This window comes from Brienomyrus brachyistius, unplaced genomic scaffold (assembly GCF_023856365.1).
Source record: "Brienomyrus brachyistius isolate T26 unplaced genomic scaffold, BBRACH_0.4 scaffold143, whole genome shotgun sequence".
Classification (NCBI taxonomy): Eukaryota; Metazoa; Chordata; class Actinopteri; order Osteoglossiformes; family Mormyridae; genus Brienomyrus; species Brienomyrus brachyistius.
Window position 1 is genome coordinate 244124 of NW_026042418.1, and position 15640 is coordinate 259763.

General features: G+C 44.5%; 2 protein-coding genes across 5 annotated transcripts in view; both read right to left on the minus strand.

Moving 5' to 3' along the window:
• Nucleotides 1-910: 910 nt before the first annotated feature.
• Nucleotides 911-6575, minus strand: LOC125728016 (indoleamine 2,3-dioxygenase 1-like). Its single transcript, XM_049005043.1, has 10 exons — nt 6397-6575; nt 5735-5830; nt 5380-5499; nt 4662-4780; nt 4321-4335; nt 3998-4097; nt 3750-3867; nt 3419-3470; nt 3069-3211; nt 911-2052 (listed from the first exon to the last, which is right to left on the minus strand). The coding sequence occupies exons 1-10, from the start codon at nt 6466-6468 to the stop codon at nt 1718-1720; spliced, it is 1170 nt and encodes a 389-aa protein (XP_048861000.1). The 5' UTR covers nt 6469-6575; the 3' UTR covers nt 911-1717.
• A 3110-nt stretch (nt 6576-9685) lies between these two features.
• The window catches only part of LOC125728001 (disintegrin and metalloproteinase domain-containing protein 9-like), a 36004-nt gene continuing 30049 nt past the window's right edge, over nt 9686-15640 (minus strand). Inside the window, exons 21-22 of one of the 4 annotated variants that reach the window (XM_049005026.1) lie at nt 10657-10730; nt 9686-10323 (exon numbers count right to left, since the gene is read on the minus strand). In XM_049005026.1, the coding sequence (XP_048860983.1) occupies nt 10221-10323; nt 10657-10730 (177 nt within the window). In that variant the 3' untranslated portion in view covers nt 9686-10220. The remainder of the gene's footprint in view (nt 10324-10656; nt 10731-15640) is intronic. The other 3 variants (XM_049005029.1, XM_049005025.1, XM_049005028.1) reach the window with 3 other exon arrangements.

The following is a 15640-nucleotide window of genomic DNA, read 5'->3' on the forward strand; positions in this document are numbered from 1 at the left end:
CGTATCCTGAGGAAAAAAAATAAGATATACAAGTGTACTGTGTGCTTTTTTGAGAGGAAATCTGAAAAAGCAAAAGAACTTTGTTGTGAGTATGTGGAAGTATCACTGGCCAAGATGATGTCGATTTGAAGATTGTAGACCAGGGAGGGGGGCATTAGGTTGTTGGCGGAGGTGACCCTGGTTATTTTCTAAGTCAATGCCCCCTCAGAAGATGACTTGACAAAGAGGATGTATCAAGGAGCATCAATAAAGGACGAGGTGAGATAGAGACCCCTGTTCAGCATGAGAGAAATATTACTCTCTGTGAGCTCATTAGCCAACAGGGAGCACTCTCCTGCCAAGCTGCCAAAGGTGCCTATAACACACTATTATAACAATTAATAACATTTATCACTCCTGATGAAAATGATTGGTCAGAGATTCCTGTATACGTCATTATCTGGGACAATACATATTCCCACCGATCTGCTCATATTCTGGACTGGTTTGATAGAAACATTCATTTCATATCTGTGCATCTCCCCCATATTCTCTCTTTTTTAACTCAGCAGAAAAGTGTCTTTCTGCATGGCAGAGGAAGGTTTATGATCGTAAAACCCATCACTGTGTCACCAAAGACCTGCCAAGCCTGGATTTGTTATTCCAGGGGATAATTCCTCCCCTGCCTGTGTGAGGACAACATTCACTGTCATTTTAATGAAATACTCAGGCATGTTTGCGAGATGCAACAGCCCAACTTTTGACTTACTGTATTGATGGATGTTGATTTGCATTGTTTTCAGTATTTAGATTTTTCATGTATTTATGGGAATACATTGAATAAGATTACTATAAACCTAAGAACTGCCATTTTATGGAAGGAAAAAATTGAAGCCAAAACTCAGGGATGTTAAGATAAAATCTTCTTTATTAGTAAGACGTTGCAAATCGAATTCCCTTTTCTGACCTCCAATCTTGCTTACAAAGTACATACATAATAATTCCATGATAGATTAATTCCCTATTGTTCTATCATTACATGTTGTTTGTACTCAAATTACCACAAACAGAATTAAAGTAGGGTTTCCCCCTCCCAATCGCTCATGTGCAGTTCATCGTTAGCATGACAGTCTTCCCTCACAAACCCAACCAATGCATCCTCTCTTCCCAATTAGGACAGTTCCTTGACTGGCACCAGATCTGCGTGTTCGACAGCGTATTTTCTCCAGCATCCTTCCTCTCCCGAATTTCACCAAAACAACAACAACACACTCTGGCCCGAAGCCTAGGACAAGGTGTTGTTCCTACCTCCCCAAATCTCACAACATGTTCTTGCCTAATGCCTAACCACAATCCCAGAATGCAACAGCATCTTCATACCTAAGGCCTAAGACAAAACATTAACTCCATAATTCCCCCTACCCCAGTACCATTCTTCCAAAAAGGATAGAGCACAGTGAGTGTATTTAATTTTTCATCAAGTGTGAACTGCATGCATTGCTAGAATTTGCCACAAAGTGCTGTTCTGGTGAACATAGTGTTATATTTGGAGCAAGATTTGTTCACTTCTGAGAGCTATTTGTGGATGTGTGCTCATAGTTTTGTGAAAATGAGGCATTGAAATGTGTATAATCTATTGAAAAAAATATTAAATATCTTCTAAGCTTTAAATTGATAGGATAATTGTTAGCTGATAGCTCATGCTGTAAGACTATGGTTGGGAAGAGTGTAGAGCGCCTCATTTAGGGCTGATGAGGACATTCTTGGTCGAGTCCCGGACGCTCTTCAGGAAACAGAAGGCATCTGTGCCACCTGTGCCCTTTTCCTCCCTGGGGGCGGGGTCGCCCCTGTGTGCTCTCTTACTGGGCGCAGACACATAGCTGCTTACAGCCTGCAGGTGGTAGCATCGCAGGTCCACCAGGGCCTTAACACACTTGTCGTAGGTGTCGATGAGATCCTGCTCGCCAGAATTCTCCACGTACGAACGCAAGGGAGTCCGACTCTCGAGGACCTCGATCAGGTGCCGGTGGGCTGGGGGCATGTAATTGCGGATGTCCTTCAGGTAGCTGTCAGCTGAGAAGAAGCCAGAACAGTATTTAAATAGAATGTTAAATGTACGGGATGTCACGAAATAGCACTTAGCTAAACCAGCCCTTCTTGCTTGTTTAAATGTTTTACATCTGCCAGTTAGAGGTGTTAATCGATTTTAAAAAAAATCTAGTTAATCAAAATAATAGACTGTGATTAATCATGATTAATTACTTAAGTTAATTAAGTTAAAAATGGTAGCATTTGCTTGTTTTTTTTTGGAAGATCAAACTACATGTGCGGTCATGGAACTAAGAAACGCATGACATAAGATAATTATCACCGATGCTTTTATTTTTTCATCTTGCGCAACAGCTTCTCTCAGAGAACACGAAAGCTGCGTCATTTTTTGTGAGTACAAGTGTTTTTAGTGCAAAAGTTAAGTCTCATAAACCTAGTTAAAAGAACAACCTAGTTACCAACTCTCCTCGGTCAGTGCGGACAGAACCCAGACATGAATTCTTGTTTATGGGTGTTATCATGTGTTTTCTTGACCCAATAACGACTGTCGCATTATCATGTCATTATCATAGGAATAAAGATATTTGCAAATGGGTGACCAGTCAGAACTGCTTTGTGACTCAGGCACTCGAGTCAATGAAAAATTCTTTTTCTTCTCCTAATAAAGCTGTAAAAATATGCTTAGTTTCTACCTATATTATTATTATTATTATTATTATTGTTGTTGTTGTTATGTAGTGTATTATTATTTTTCCGACTTACCAACAAATTCGAATCTACGGACTATTGCTAGATCGTTTAAGGTTTCTCGTTGTGGTTTTTATGTGTTTATGACAAAAACTCATTCTCTTAGACAGCTGGCAAGCTTTCAGTTTTATCCCGGTGGCAGACTCCAGAGCGTTTATTTGCGTTAAAAACAAAATTGCGCATTAAGGTTTCCAGATTAATCGCTAGCGTTAACGAATTAACATTGACAGTACTACTGCCAGTACTTCACTAAATAAATATGAGGAGGGTCTTCAGTAACTCAGCAGGCTCACCTGATGTCTCCACTTGTTTGACACCCAACAGAGCATCAAAACATTGGATGCTGGAGCTCTGGGCAGCGCTGCCCCCCCTCAACTGCTTCGTGAAGAGCCCCTCATAGCATAGCCCATCGGGCAGGGCTGGGTTGTCCATCCAACTGCGGGCACAAAGCAACAGCGTCACAATTATGGTTCTCAAGGAGCTTGAAGAACCATCTACTAAATACTGGGTGCGCCTTTGACCCTCATCTGAATGTGCTGGGAATCTAAGGTGCCTTCAACCCTTCCCATTCTCCTTTCTGGCATCACAAAGAATTTCTTTGTACTGCATTTCTTACGGGAAACGGTGAGCATAAGAAGCTTACCCAGTAAAGAAGATCCGCAGTGTCCCATAAAAGACGTCGGGCTTCACATGACCTAAGAAATAAATAAACAGGGCAATTAAACTTCCAGCAGACATGTCTTCTTTGAAAAGCAAAATTCCAAAGCAAAGATGGTGGAACAGAAAGTGAAGAAATGTTAAGTCTATACATAACCAATGACAGCCTCCTGTAGCTGGGCTTACTCTGCTTTGGGGGGGTCCAGTTACTGCCCGGAGCAGGACTGTAACTAACAGCATGCTAGATGATGATGACGCCTAGTAGTTGGTTTGTCGCCTTTGATAATTCTGCATCTGAAAGGTGATTTGAAACTTACTGCGCATGAGTCCAAACATCTCCTTCATCTTCAACAGAGAATTGTTCACCATCTCTAGGCCATCATGCACACCACGATTGTCCTGGGTCAGCATGGAGTTCATCACCATGGCAATTCCCTGAATGAATGAAAAAGGCCATGCCATAGGCTTCAGCTGTCCCAGCAAACCATGGTGACAGCTCCTGTAATTACACAGAAATACACCTGCTGTCAGGTGATGCAGGCATTCCCATGGGGACAGATCCTACCTCCATCCCTGTGCATGCAGCCTGTTCCACCACCAGGGAGACCAGGAAGAAGCCCCTGCATGATTCCTCCCCAGGAAACTTGAATATGGTGTCCATGTTCCTTTTGGCCCATAAAAACACAAACAGTTAAACTTAAAACCTTTTCCCACAACCTGAAAAACAATTCTATAACTTCACATACTAAGACATTATGTTATTATACTAAACAGCTTTATCCAATTCACATGACTTGTAGTTCATATCCTCATACCACTAATACTGCAGGATTTGTCACTCACACAGACACACATGTGTTCAAAAATAGTTAACATATTACAACTTACCCAATTTCGAACGGGCTGGAGAGCGGCAGAGGTCAAAGGGGTTCATGACATAAGAAGAGCAGAGATGGAATTTTAGTAACTGAAAACTTTGGGATTCTGCATTCTGAGTGTAGGCGGGTAACACAACACAGCAACAAATAATATAGAAACAAATAACAATGGTATTTTTAAAAATGGAAATCTTTACATTACTCTGATAAAACATTCACGACAGCACTAATGACAAACATAATGGCTCTGAGGTATGATGAGATTATGAAGGGGGTAGAAAACAGGGACCGAGAGAGAGAAAGGAAAGGTGAGAAATGGGGCGGGGGGTGGGGGGGCATGAACAAACAGACCCTGTGGGGTCCCTCAGCTTCCAGTTGGCCAGCACACAGTCGGCATAAACCAGGATGGGCGGCAGGTCCAAGGCCTCCGACACTTTGCAGTACGGCTCAGCCAGCTGCCTGGGGAGCGTCTGCAGGCAGCAAACAGCACCGGCATCCGTCAGCCGCCTCTCTCACTTTCATTTTTACTCTTCTTCAAAAAACTCACACAGATGAGGGTATGACAGGTGAAGGTATCGCCTTTCTAGTCTTATCCTTCAAAGTTTCGAATGATTTATTGTGACGTGAACTTAGTACGACGAAATTCTTTCCTGCATGCTGATTAATGACCACAACACCGAATAAATGCAAAACAGATAAATAAAGCAGCTAATGATGAGTGACAGTAAACAACAAAGAAAAGAACGACACAGCAGACAAACCCTTAGACATACATGCGCTGTAGAAGCCCTAGATATAGAACCTGGAAATAAAGGGCCAGAGTATTAATTCCTGCAGGATCTGGCATGCAGGCAGCTTTTGCTGAGGAGCCTGATTGCCTGTAGGTTGTGGAATCTTGTGGTCCGTCTCCTTAAGGCTGTCTACCCTAAGCGACCTCGCAACACTTCCTCCTACCATCTCTCCTCCGCAGTCCTCCACCTGCTGCCATCCCCACTCTGAACTCCTCCTCCTATCATATCGCTCCACTCCTCCTCTTATTTTCCACCTTCTTAGCCCCCACCATACCCACCTTGACTGGCTGGTGCTCTCCTTCCTGCCACACATAGCCCATGGTGATGAAGCCCAGTGCCAGGTGTGCCAGCCTCTCTTCTCTGTGCCCTTGGAGATGCGTGGTGCTCAACAGCGGCATCTGGTGGCCGGAGGACAGACACAGGCTGCAGTAGGTCTACATTACCTCAGCATCTCTGCCAGCTGCCATCCACTTAACACCACTGCTGTACTGGCTAACTCTTAGCGAGGTATTCAGTACAAACAGCTCCCATATCTGTCTGTACAATTAGCTTAAAGAATACACCTGAACACCGAGTTGTGTGTCATGCTGCGGTCCTTAACCACAGTGCCTCCTGGTGCTCGATGAGACTTACCTCATGGACCCTGTCCTGGAGCTGATGAGTTTGGATCAGCTGGGGGAGGTCCATGGCGATGCTCATCCATGGCTGGTAGTACTCTGGGAGATCGGTCTGAAAAGGACGCACATGAAGTGACCCATCATCTGCACTGACGTGCGCGATGACGACACCTCCACTCAAGTGGAGGTTCTTCATATACTTTATAATATAATATAATATAATATAATAATAAAGGGTTAATGCTAGACTTAGATGTGCGTTACATGTTTATAAACAAATGGCTGCGGAGGAAAAGAATGACCACAGCTGCTACACATTTGGCTTTGTACTTTTGTACGTTTGTACTTTTGTACGTTTGTACTTTTGTACGTTTTATTTTCATATTCATGAGTCCTGCACGGACGACACCTTTTGCTTCGACGTGACCTAAGCCACTGTAGTTATAGTAGTAACAGCTGGCCAGTGGTACACCGATGTGGAAATAGTGACTGATACTGATATTTGTACTTATCGCAATACTGATAACCGGCTAACTTCTCTGGTGTGGCTGTAGAAAATTAGTGCACACCCTTTGAAAGAAATAGACCCAGGAATTCAACAGCATATTGGTATGATTAATATATAATGTACTGTATTACAATATAATTAATACACAGACACATTGTGATGTTTCTTACCTTTGGATCGTCCAGGACAAAGCCCATGGTGCTGGACACATGGAAAGATTCCAGTTGGATTTCAGGCTCCATGGCAGCGACGACAATGTCTGTATGTCAGTGTGTGTGTATGCCTGCTGCTGTATCTTCCTCTGATTTATAGATGTCAGGACACCAGGCTCCGAGCAGCCAGCACCATCACCTGAAAGGTCATATGATTGGCAGGTCCTGCCCATCCTGTGATTGGCAAGAACGATTTTATGTAACTGCCACGTGACAGTACACACAAGAAAAAAAAAACAAAACAGAATGGACAATTGAGTTATTCATCTGCAGGCACACCCAGAAGAACGGGAATGAAAATTATGAAACTACATGGTTCCTAAAAGTTCAGAGATGGTCATAGGTTGTGCACAAGTGTTTAGACCAGCCTCCATTGCCATGATGCATACATCATCATGTTGCCACCACAAGACAACTCATTAAGAAAGAGCTGTGGGAACCCCCCCCCCCCACGCTATGACCACTTTTTCTTTCTTTTTGTGGCTGGACAAACAAGAGGTTGTAAAGGTCAGGGTAGGGTTAGATTAGCTAAGATGAATCATTACTCAAGAATTTCATTACTACCTTCAATAAAAGTGTCTTTCTATTATATCATTTGTAAGTGTCGTCTGTACATGTAGGATATTTAAAAAGCCAGAGGAGTGTTTCTTGGTTTTCTTTGTAAACTTCCATTATACTTGTAAGTGATACAGTTCTAATGGTCTAGCAATAAACCTGAACGGAACTCGGAGACTAACTCAAAGCGATATTTTTAGACAGCTTAGGCCACTTCAGAGGAATCCAGTGAGACTGGTCATCCATTGTGGAAGGGCCAGCCAATCAGCACTCATTCAACATCGGAATGCTGAACATGTCTTCCTGCCAATTGCCACCAGCAGACTGACAGCTGACATGATTTAAATTCATAGTGTGAAATTCGGGGACCATGTAAAAGAAAATACTGATGGAAGTAGGGGAGGCTGGTTATGGCTTTCACATTTTTTGCTTGTGTCATTCAAACATCCATCCATCCATCCATTTTCCAAACCACTTATCCTACTGGGTCGTGGGGGGTCCGGAGCCTATCCCGGAAGCAATGGGCACGAGGCAGGGAACAACCCAGGATGGGGGGCCAGCCCATCGCAGGGCACACTCACACACCAGTCACTCACGCATGCACACCTACGGCCAATTTAGCAACTCCAATTAGCCTCAGCATGTTTTTGGACTGTGGGGGGAAACCGTAGTACCCAGAGAAAACCCCATGATGACTTGGGAAGAACATGCAAACTGTGGCCGGAGGGAGGCAAATTTTCTTTTTGCAGGGTGGTAAGAGATGTTTCATTAATATTTATAAGAGAAGTGCTACATGATTGGTCAGTGCATGCCTCACAAAATAGTGCGGCTGTATCGTAAATGAAAACTATAATAAATAAATAAAATATTGTAGCTCTCGAGCGGCGAAGAGATCATCAGGTGGACAGTAAAGTTCAGTTATTAGCAGACTGGTTTATTGCGCGATTCTTAAATGGACAGTGTTAACGTGCTCACGAGTGGATAAAGTATTTTCCCTTACAATACGTTTATTCATCACTTAGTGCATTGCAGTTACAAAACATTTACATAGTTTCACATGCATTTTTATAATCGACGCTGAATAATCGTCCCAGCCCTACTCACATGAGGAATAATTTTGATGGTGTTTGAAGTTAGAAAAAGAACACAGCAATTACGCATATACTGTATATGTAATATTGGGGAGGTGCAGAGGTTAGCACTGTTGCCTCGCACCTCTAGGATAAGGGTTCACGTCTCTGCCGCGTGCGGACCCTGCATGCCTTCCCTGTGCCATCGTCAGGTTTCCTTGATGCACTCCAGTTCTTCCCACCCCAGTCCAAAAATGTTCTAAGGTAACCTGCAGTTACCTGCATTGCCTGCAGGTGTGTATGTGCGAGCGAATAGCGTGTGAGTTTGCCCTGTGATGGGTTGGCATCCCATCCTGGGTTTTTCCCTGTCATGTGCTGGACAAACTGTGGGCCACCCCTGTCATGACCCTGAGTAAGACAAGCGGTCACAGAAAATGGATTGCTATATAGTGTGAGAAAGGCATTTCAAATTAGAAAGACAAAATTCAAACCAAACTAAGAAATTCTACATTAAACAGGCATCACAAAACTACTGAACATCCTCTCAATAAGAAACCACAGTGATGTGAAAAGGAAAGGAGGTGCTCATTCATTTCTGTGGTTTTACATAAAAAGACAGACATCTCTAGTCGCAGATTGCCACACCTCCCCCTTGTGATAATACCAGCTTGATCGCGAAGAGAGCCACACCTGTCAGGCTCCTTTTTAATCCTGGGTGACCTTGCAGATGATGCCAGGTTTTCTTGTTCCGATGTGGTCACTTATTGAGCACTTTCTCCTTTTCTCTTGTACAGCCCTGACCCGACCTGCCCTTTCTGTTCCTGTTCCTGTTCCTCAGCCCCGGATCCCCATCCAGTGTCAAACCCTGACTGGAGTCCCCGTCATCGTAGGATCAATCTATCTGTCTCTGCCTTCCGATTCTGCTTTTGATGTTTCAGTTTAAATAAATCCTAGGTTTTCCCGGCATTGACGTCTGCTCAGCTGACTTCTGATATGACACAGATAACAGACAGAATGCAACTTTGTCTTCCTTTTCCCCAGTTTCTAAATTACACCCGAGTAAAGCTCCTCAGCGCAGTTCTGCTGTGAAAAGCGCTACATAACAATAAACTGAGCTGAATAAACATGCAGAAAAGAATTACATCAACCTAGTGCTGTTAAAGGTTCTCACTTTATCACGGTACATTTTATGCACACATTTCATCCATGCTTCTTGACATTTGTGGAAGATTGCGTGAGGCAGCTGCTGAGTTCTGGGATGGAGCCCCAGGCACCAGTCTCGGTTCATGCTTCAGACTCAAGCCCCCAGAGATGCTGAAGCTGGACTTTAAGGGAGCTGTGCCTGTAGGAATGCCCTGAAACGTCAATGGGCTGAAGCTGTAAGGAAGAATGACCAAAATTCTTCCAAACCAAGATTCTTGCTCTGCTCAAGTGTTTTCTGTAGTGATACAGATAACAGGTAACAGATAACATGCAACTTTGTCTTCGTTTTTTCCCAAGTTTTTTAATTACGCTGTATAAATGATGCAGTGATGTATTACATCACACCAATGTAAAGCTCCTGGGAGCAATTATAGTTTGGCAGGTGCTATTTGTATACATATTAAATTGAACTGAATAAACATGCAGAAAAGAATTATTCAAACTTATCGCTGCTAAAGGTGGTTCTTCATGTTACTGAATCATGGGGCGTACTTACTTTTCCACACATGGCTTCTGCTGGTTGGCTTTTTTTTTGGTAAATAAATATTGACATATCGACAATATCGTTCTGTGTCACCTGAGGTTAGATTTATCAAATTTTATGACCTGGCAGGGACCAGATGATTTTATGTTATGTCCTGTTATATAAAACTACAGAATTCATAGAGGGTAAAATTACTTTATCACTGTACATTTTATGCACACATTTCATCCATGCTTCTTGACATTTGTGGAAGATTGCGTGAGGCAGCTGCTGAGTCCTGGGATGGGGCTCCAGGCACCGTGTGCTGCACAGTTATTGCGAGCAGATACTGTGGCAGGTGTTTCCGGCGTTTAGTCCAGCCTGGGGGGGCAAACCCCCGATATGGTGAGGACACTCAGACTTCTCACTGCTTCCAGCTACTCAAACCCAGTCTGAGGACTCGCCTCTCAGTTGGCACATGTCGTGAAAGGTCAAGGGTCATAGGAATTTTTTTGCCACTGATCCTCCTTGCCCCACTGTGTTGGAGGCAGTGGAGCAGGCCTCTGAGGCACTAGATGAGGTATCGGTGCAGGTCTGAGGAAAGTAAGGATGGAGAATAAGTCAAATGATCACAGTTTACCGTCCTTAATGAGGCAGACACCTTTAAAAACACTTAGATCCTACAGTGGAGTGTTTTTTCAATCGGGTCCTTGGGGATCCCCCAGATGGTCCATGCTTTTGCTCCCTCCTGTCTCTCTGCCAGGCAGTCCACATTTTTACTCCCTACCAGGAGCTGGGAGGGAGCAAAAACATGGACCATCTGGGGGTCTCTGAGGAACGGGTTGAGAAACACTGCTACAGGATACGAAATGGTCAGACACCATCTCATGGCTTTAACAGGGATACAGAAAGCTGGCGTGCATTTACCGCGGGTGTGGTGGGGGTGGCGGGGGCTTGGCAGCGTGCGATGGCGCTGCGGACCTGCTGCCCACCTGCGTGACCTGCGTGACACACAGCATGTACAGGACAAGTGAGAGGAAGTGACTGACATTGTGGGGACATTTCCTGCAGATGTCACATGGTCAGACCCTGACGTTACAGACAGGTAATGCCTCTTTAGAACAGAAATACTCAGATGTACATTTTCTACCAGCAAGGCCCATTCAGGAACCCAGCGAAAGAAAGACGGAGGCTGTACTTAGAACTTAAAGTTCTCAGCTTTATGGATGCCTGTTCCATAAGTGACACGTACTCATGTCCTCGTGATGCAAGTGCAGCAGGGCAGATTATCTACCACCATGGAAACTTCTTTGCCCCTCCTATTTACTATGCCCTTAGTTAGTGCCGTCCATATAAAGACAGGCAGTTAGGCATCACTTAAGCGTGTGCTTAGTGGTGCGGTGACTGATTGCTCTGGCCTTGTCTGGGGGGCTGTTTCTTCTGGCATTGACATTCGGCTGCCGATGGTGCAGCATGAACTGTGGACTTATAAAATTGAATTGTAGTGCAGTGTAATGCCTGGGGGGGGGGAGGTTGGATGCCTTTGAATTGTAGTGCAGTGTAATGCCTGGGGGGGGGGGAGGTTGGATGCCTTTGAATTGTAGTGCAGTGTAATGCCTGGGGGGGGGAGGTTGGATGCCTTTGAATTGTAGTGCAGTGTAATGCCTGGGGGGGGGGGAGGTTGGATGCCTTTGAATTGTAGTGCAGTGTAATGCCTGGGGGGGGTGAGGAGGTTGGATGCCTTTGAATTGTAGTGCAGTGTAATGCCTGGGGGGGGGGGAGGTTGGATGCCTTTGAATTGTAGTGCAGTGTAATGCCTGGGGGGGGTGAGGAGGTTGGATGCCTTTGAATTGTAGTGCAGTGTAATGCCTGGGGGGGGTGAGGAGGTTGGATGCCTTTGAATTGTAGTGCAGTGTAATGCCTGGGGGGGGGGAGGTTGGATGCCTTTGAATTGTAGTGCAGTGTAATGCCTGGGGGGGGGAGGAGGTTGGATGCCTTTGAATTGTAGTGCAGTGTAATGCCTGGGGGGGGGAGGTTGGATGCCTTTGAATTGTAGTGCAGTGTAATGCCTGGGGGGGGGGAGGTTGGATGCCTTTGAATTGTAGTGCAGTGTAATGCCTGGGGGGGAGGTTGGATGCCTTTGAATTGTAGTGCAGTGTAATGCCTGGGGGGGGGGAGGTTGGATGCCTTTGAATTGTAGTGCAGTGTAATGCCTGGGGGGGGAGGAGGTTGGATGCCTTTGAATTGTAGTGCAGTGTAATGCCTGGGGGGGGGAGGAGGTTGGATGCCTTTGAATTGTAGTGCAGTGTAATGCCTGGGGGGGGGGGAGGTTGGATGCCTTTGAATTGTAGTGCAGTGTAATGCCTGGGGGGGGAGGAGGTTGGATGCCTTTGAATTGTAGTGCAGTGTAATGCCTGGGGGGGGGAGGTTGGATGCCTTTGAATTGTAGTACAGTGTAATGCCTGGGGGGGGGGAGGAGGTTGGATGCCTTTGAATTGTAGTATAGTGTAATGCCTGGGGGGGGGAGGTTGGATGCCTTTGAATTGTAGTGCAGTGTAATGCCTGGGGGGGAGGTTGGATGCCTTTGAATTGTAATGCAGTGTAATGCCTGGGGGGGGGAGGAGGTTGGATGCCTTTGAATTGTAGTGCAGTGTAATGCCTGGGGGGGGGAGGTTGGATGCCTTTGAATTGTAGTGCAGTGTAATGCCTGGGGGGGGGGAGGTTGGATGCCTTTGAATTGTAGTGCAGTGTAATGCCTGGGGGGGGAGGTTGGATGCCTTTGAATTGTAGTGCAGTGTAATGCCTGGGGGGGGGGGAGGTTGGATGCCTTTGAATTGTAGTGCAGTGTAATGCCTGGGGGGGGGAGGTTGGATGCCTTTGAATTGTAGTGCAGTGTAATGCCTGGGGGGGGAGGAGGTTGGATGCCTTTGAATTGTAGTGCAGTGTAATGCCTGGGGGGGGGGGGAGGTTGGATGCCTTTGAATTGTAGTGCAGTGTAATGCCTGGGGGGGGAGGAGGTTGGATGCCTTTGAATTGTAGTGCAGTGTAATGCCTGGGGGGGGGGGAGGTTGGATGCCTTTGAATTGTAGTACAGTGTAACGCCCAGAATATTTAGCTGCTCCCCTGGATGTACAATACGGTACAGAAGCTTGGATTTGTTGCCATCATTCTGGAGTGATTCCCTCTGAACCGACCTTTGCTTGAATAAGACAGTAAAGATTAGGGATGTAACGATACACTCAACTCACGATTCCATACGATTTACGTTTCAGTTCACGGTATGATTTTTAGCAGAATGAGCCGCAGAAAAATTTATTCAAAAATATTCCATTATTTATCTTTCTAAACTGTGCAAAACATGTCCTCTCCTTAACAGTGCAACTGAAATTGAATAAAATACTATTTTAAAAAAATCAAACTAAGAAACTAAAAAAAATCTTCAAATAAATAAACTAAGGCTTGCATGTGCGCACACACTCACACAACTACAGGGCCAATTTAGACTCAGCAATCAACCTATCCTGCACGCTTTTGGACCGTGGGAGGAAACTGGAGCCCCTGGCAAAAACGGAGAGAACTCGCTCACCATCTCGCGTTCAGTCAAAACCAAAAATTGGCGTACAATGTCGACATGGATACGCAGTGACATCAGACGTGATCTCGCAGTAGCGTCGTGAAATCAATTGTAATATTACACCAGTTTTTCTGTTGAAGTACTGTGAAGGACAAAGCGATTCATTTTCCACATCAGCCGGTTTAAATCGTCATACAATTACATCGATTTTTAACCGTTTTGCGATTTATTGTTACATGCCTAGTAAACATCTGTTTAACCGATGCATCAGTCAGGGATATTTCCAAGCCTTAAACACACACACACACACACTATTAAGTATCTGTATCTTTGTGGCGACTCTCCATTCACTCTCCTTTACTATAAGTCACCAAGAGGACATTCAATCTCCATAATGTAATATATATGTCACGCCCGGCTCGTACGATCCTCGTGTGTGCCACGCCCCCTGATTACCACGTGTGCTTCCCCGATCTTGCCCAGCTGTGTCCATTTATTTTCGCCCAGTCTCGTCTATTTCAGTCCATGTCTTGCCTTAGTTTCTTGTTCGTCATTGATGTTAGTCCATCTCCGATGTTTCCTGGTCCCCGTATCTTTATTAAATCCCAGTTTTCCCCGTATTTCACGTCCTTGCCTGCTTCCTGCCCGTGCGTTTCACCCGCTTTACCAGCGAACTCTGAAAATATACATGACCACACACAAACTCTTGTGCAACAAGATCAAACATCCTTCCCTGTTATTATCAAGTGCTGCATTTTCTTGTAAACCCAACGTCACGAGATTCCATCGATCTATATTACCTGCATATTTTCCCAAGAAGCAGGTGACGTCCTGTACAGGATGCCGGCCAAGCATGATGATAATCTTTAACCCCACAATTACACAACTGCTCTTTAAATTTACGCTTCACCACTTTTTAAGAATATTTTATTCTATTTTGTAGCATTGGTGGAGAACTCATTGCGCAGGAAGAATGACAAAGATTCTGCTCTGTGTTATTTAATATGCTATTTTATATTTATTTTTATTGCCATTATTAACACATTAAAAATAATAAATATTAGTATTTCATTGAAGTGTTATGTGAAGCGGGACAAACGATGCTGGAGCAGGTGTTACAGCGAAAATACCTAAAATCATTGTTGACAATCAAAGTCTAAAACACGTGTAACTGCAATGAACCTGCCTGAAGGAGGACGTTGGCCCCCATGCAGATTGAGAAGGATGGTTAGAGGAACAAAATAATTTCTCCAATATCAGAAGTGGAAATTTTGAAGATGGGAGTATCTTGGGCAGTCGGAATGGGGGGGGGGGGGGGGGGTCCACCAGGTTTCCAAAATCACCTCCATGCCAACAAACTATCAAGAAGGCATGGCAGAAGAAAGCCTTTGATTTTATTAAGCACTTGTAGTTTGCTAGATGCTACTGAACATTCACTGGCACATGGTTCTATGGTCAAATGAGGTTTAGTGTAGAAATAATGATGATTTGTTAATGATCCGGATCCCTACAATAAAACAAACCAAAAAAAAAAAAGCTGCACAAATTCAATAGCAATACAACTAACATTTGTGCATATTTCCCCAAAACCTTGAATTGAGCAATTACAAACACACAGCTAGATGTGCAAGGCTGTAACGCTAGACACAATATTACACAGCCCAATAAAACACCCTTATGAGCCTTTCGCAACTGTAGTTCAGTTCCTCTGGTCAGAAGCAGCTGATGAGTTTGTAAACTTGTAGCGGCTTCTGCTTGGTTCAATTTGGGTTCCCACAGAGAAAAATCCAAGCAAAACAGCATTATAGCACTACAAGCAGGCCATGGGGGGGCATGGCGCAGGCGGAGAGAAAGGAGGCAACACTGCACTGGCAGCTGCAAGACAGCACAGGGGGTTTATTGGCAAAGTAAAGCATAGAAACAGACACACAGAGTTCACCTACACAACCGCTTACATTCCAACACGCACTGCATACAGGCTGGAATTTAAATACACAAACTGAACTGGGTAGCGAAGGAGCAGGAGTGAAACGTGAAGCAATTAATCAATGAGGGAGAATTCAGGACAACAAGCAATCAGGTAGAACAATCAACAGTCAGCACAGGGAAACAGGAAACAGGTGGATCTAATAAAATTAATCATGTGACTAAGAAACTAAAAGGGAAACTAGGAGACAAAATCTAATGCTAGGAATATAACATAAAGACAAGTAACACGAAACCAAAACAAACAGAACCCAGGTAGAATATAGTAAACGTGAGGGAAACGAGGGAATCAATTAACGCTAATGACAGGAGACTGGTCAAGTGTAGCGTGTCCCATGTCACCTCTAGACA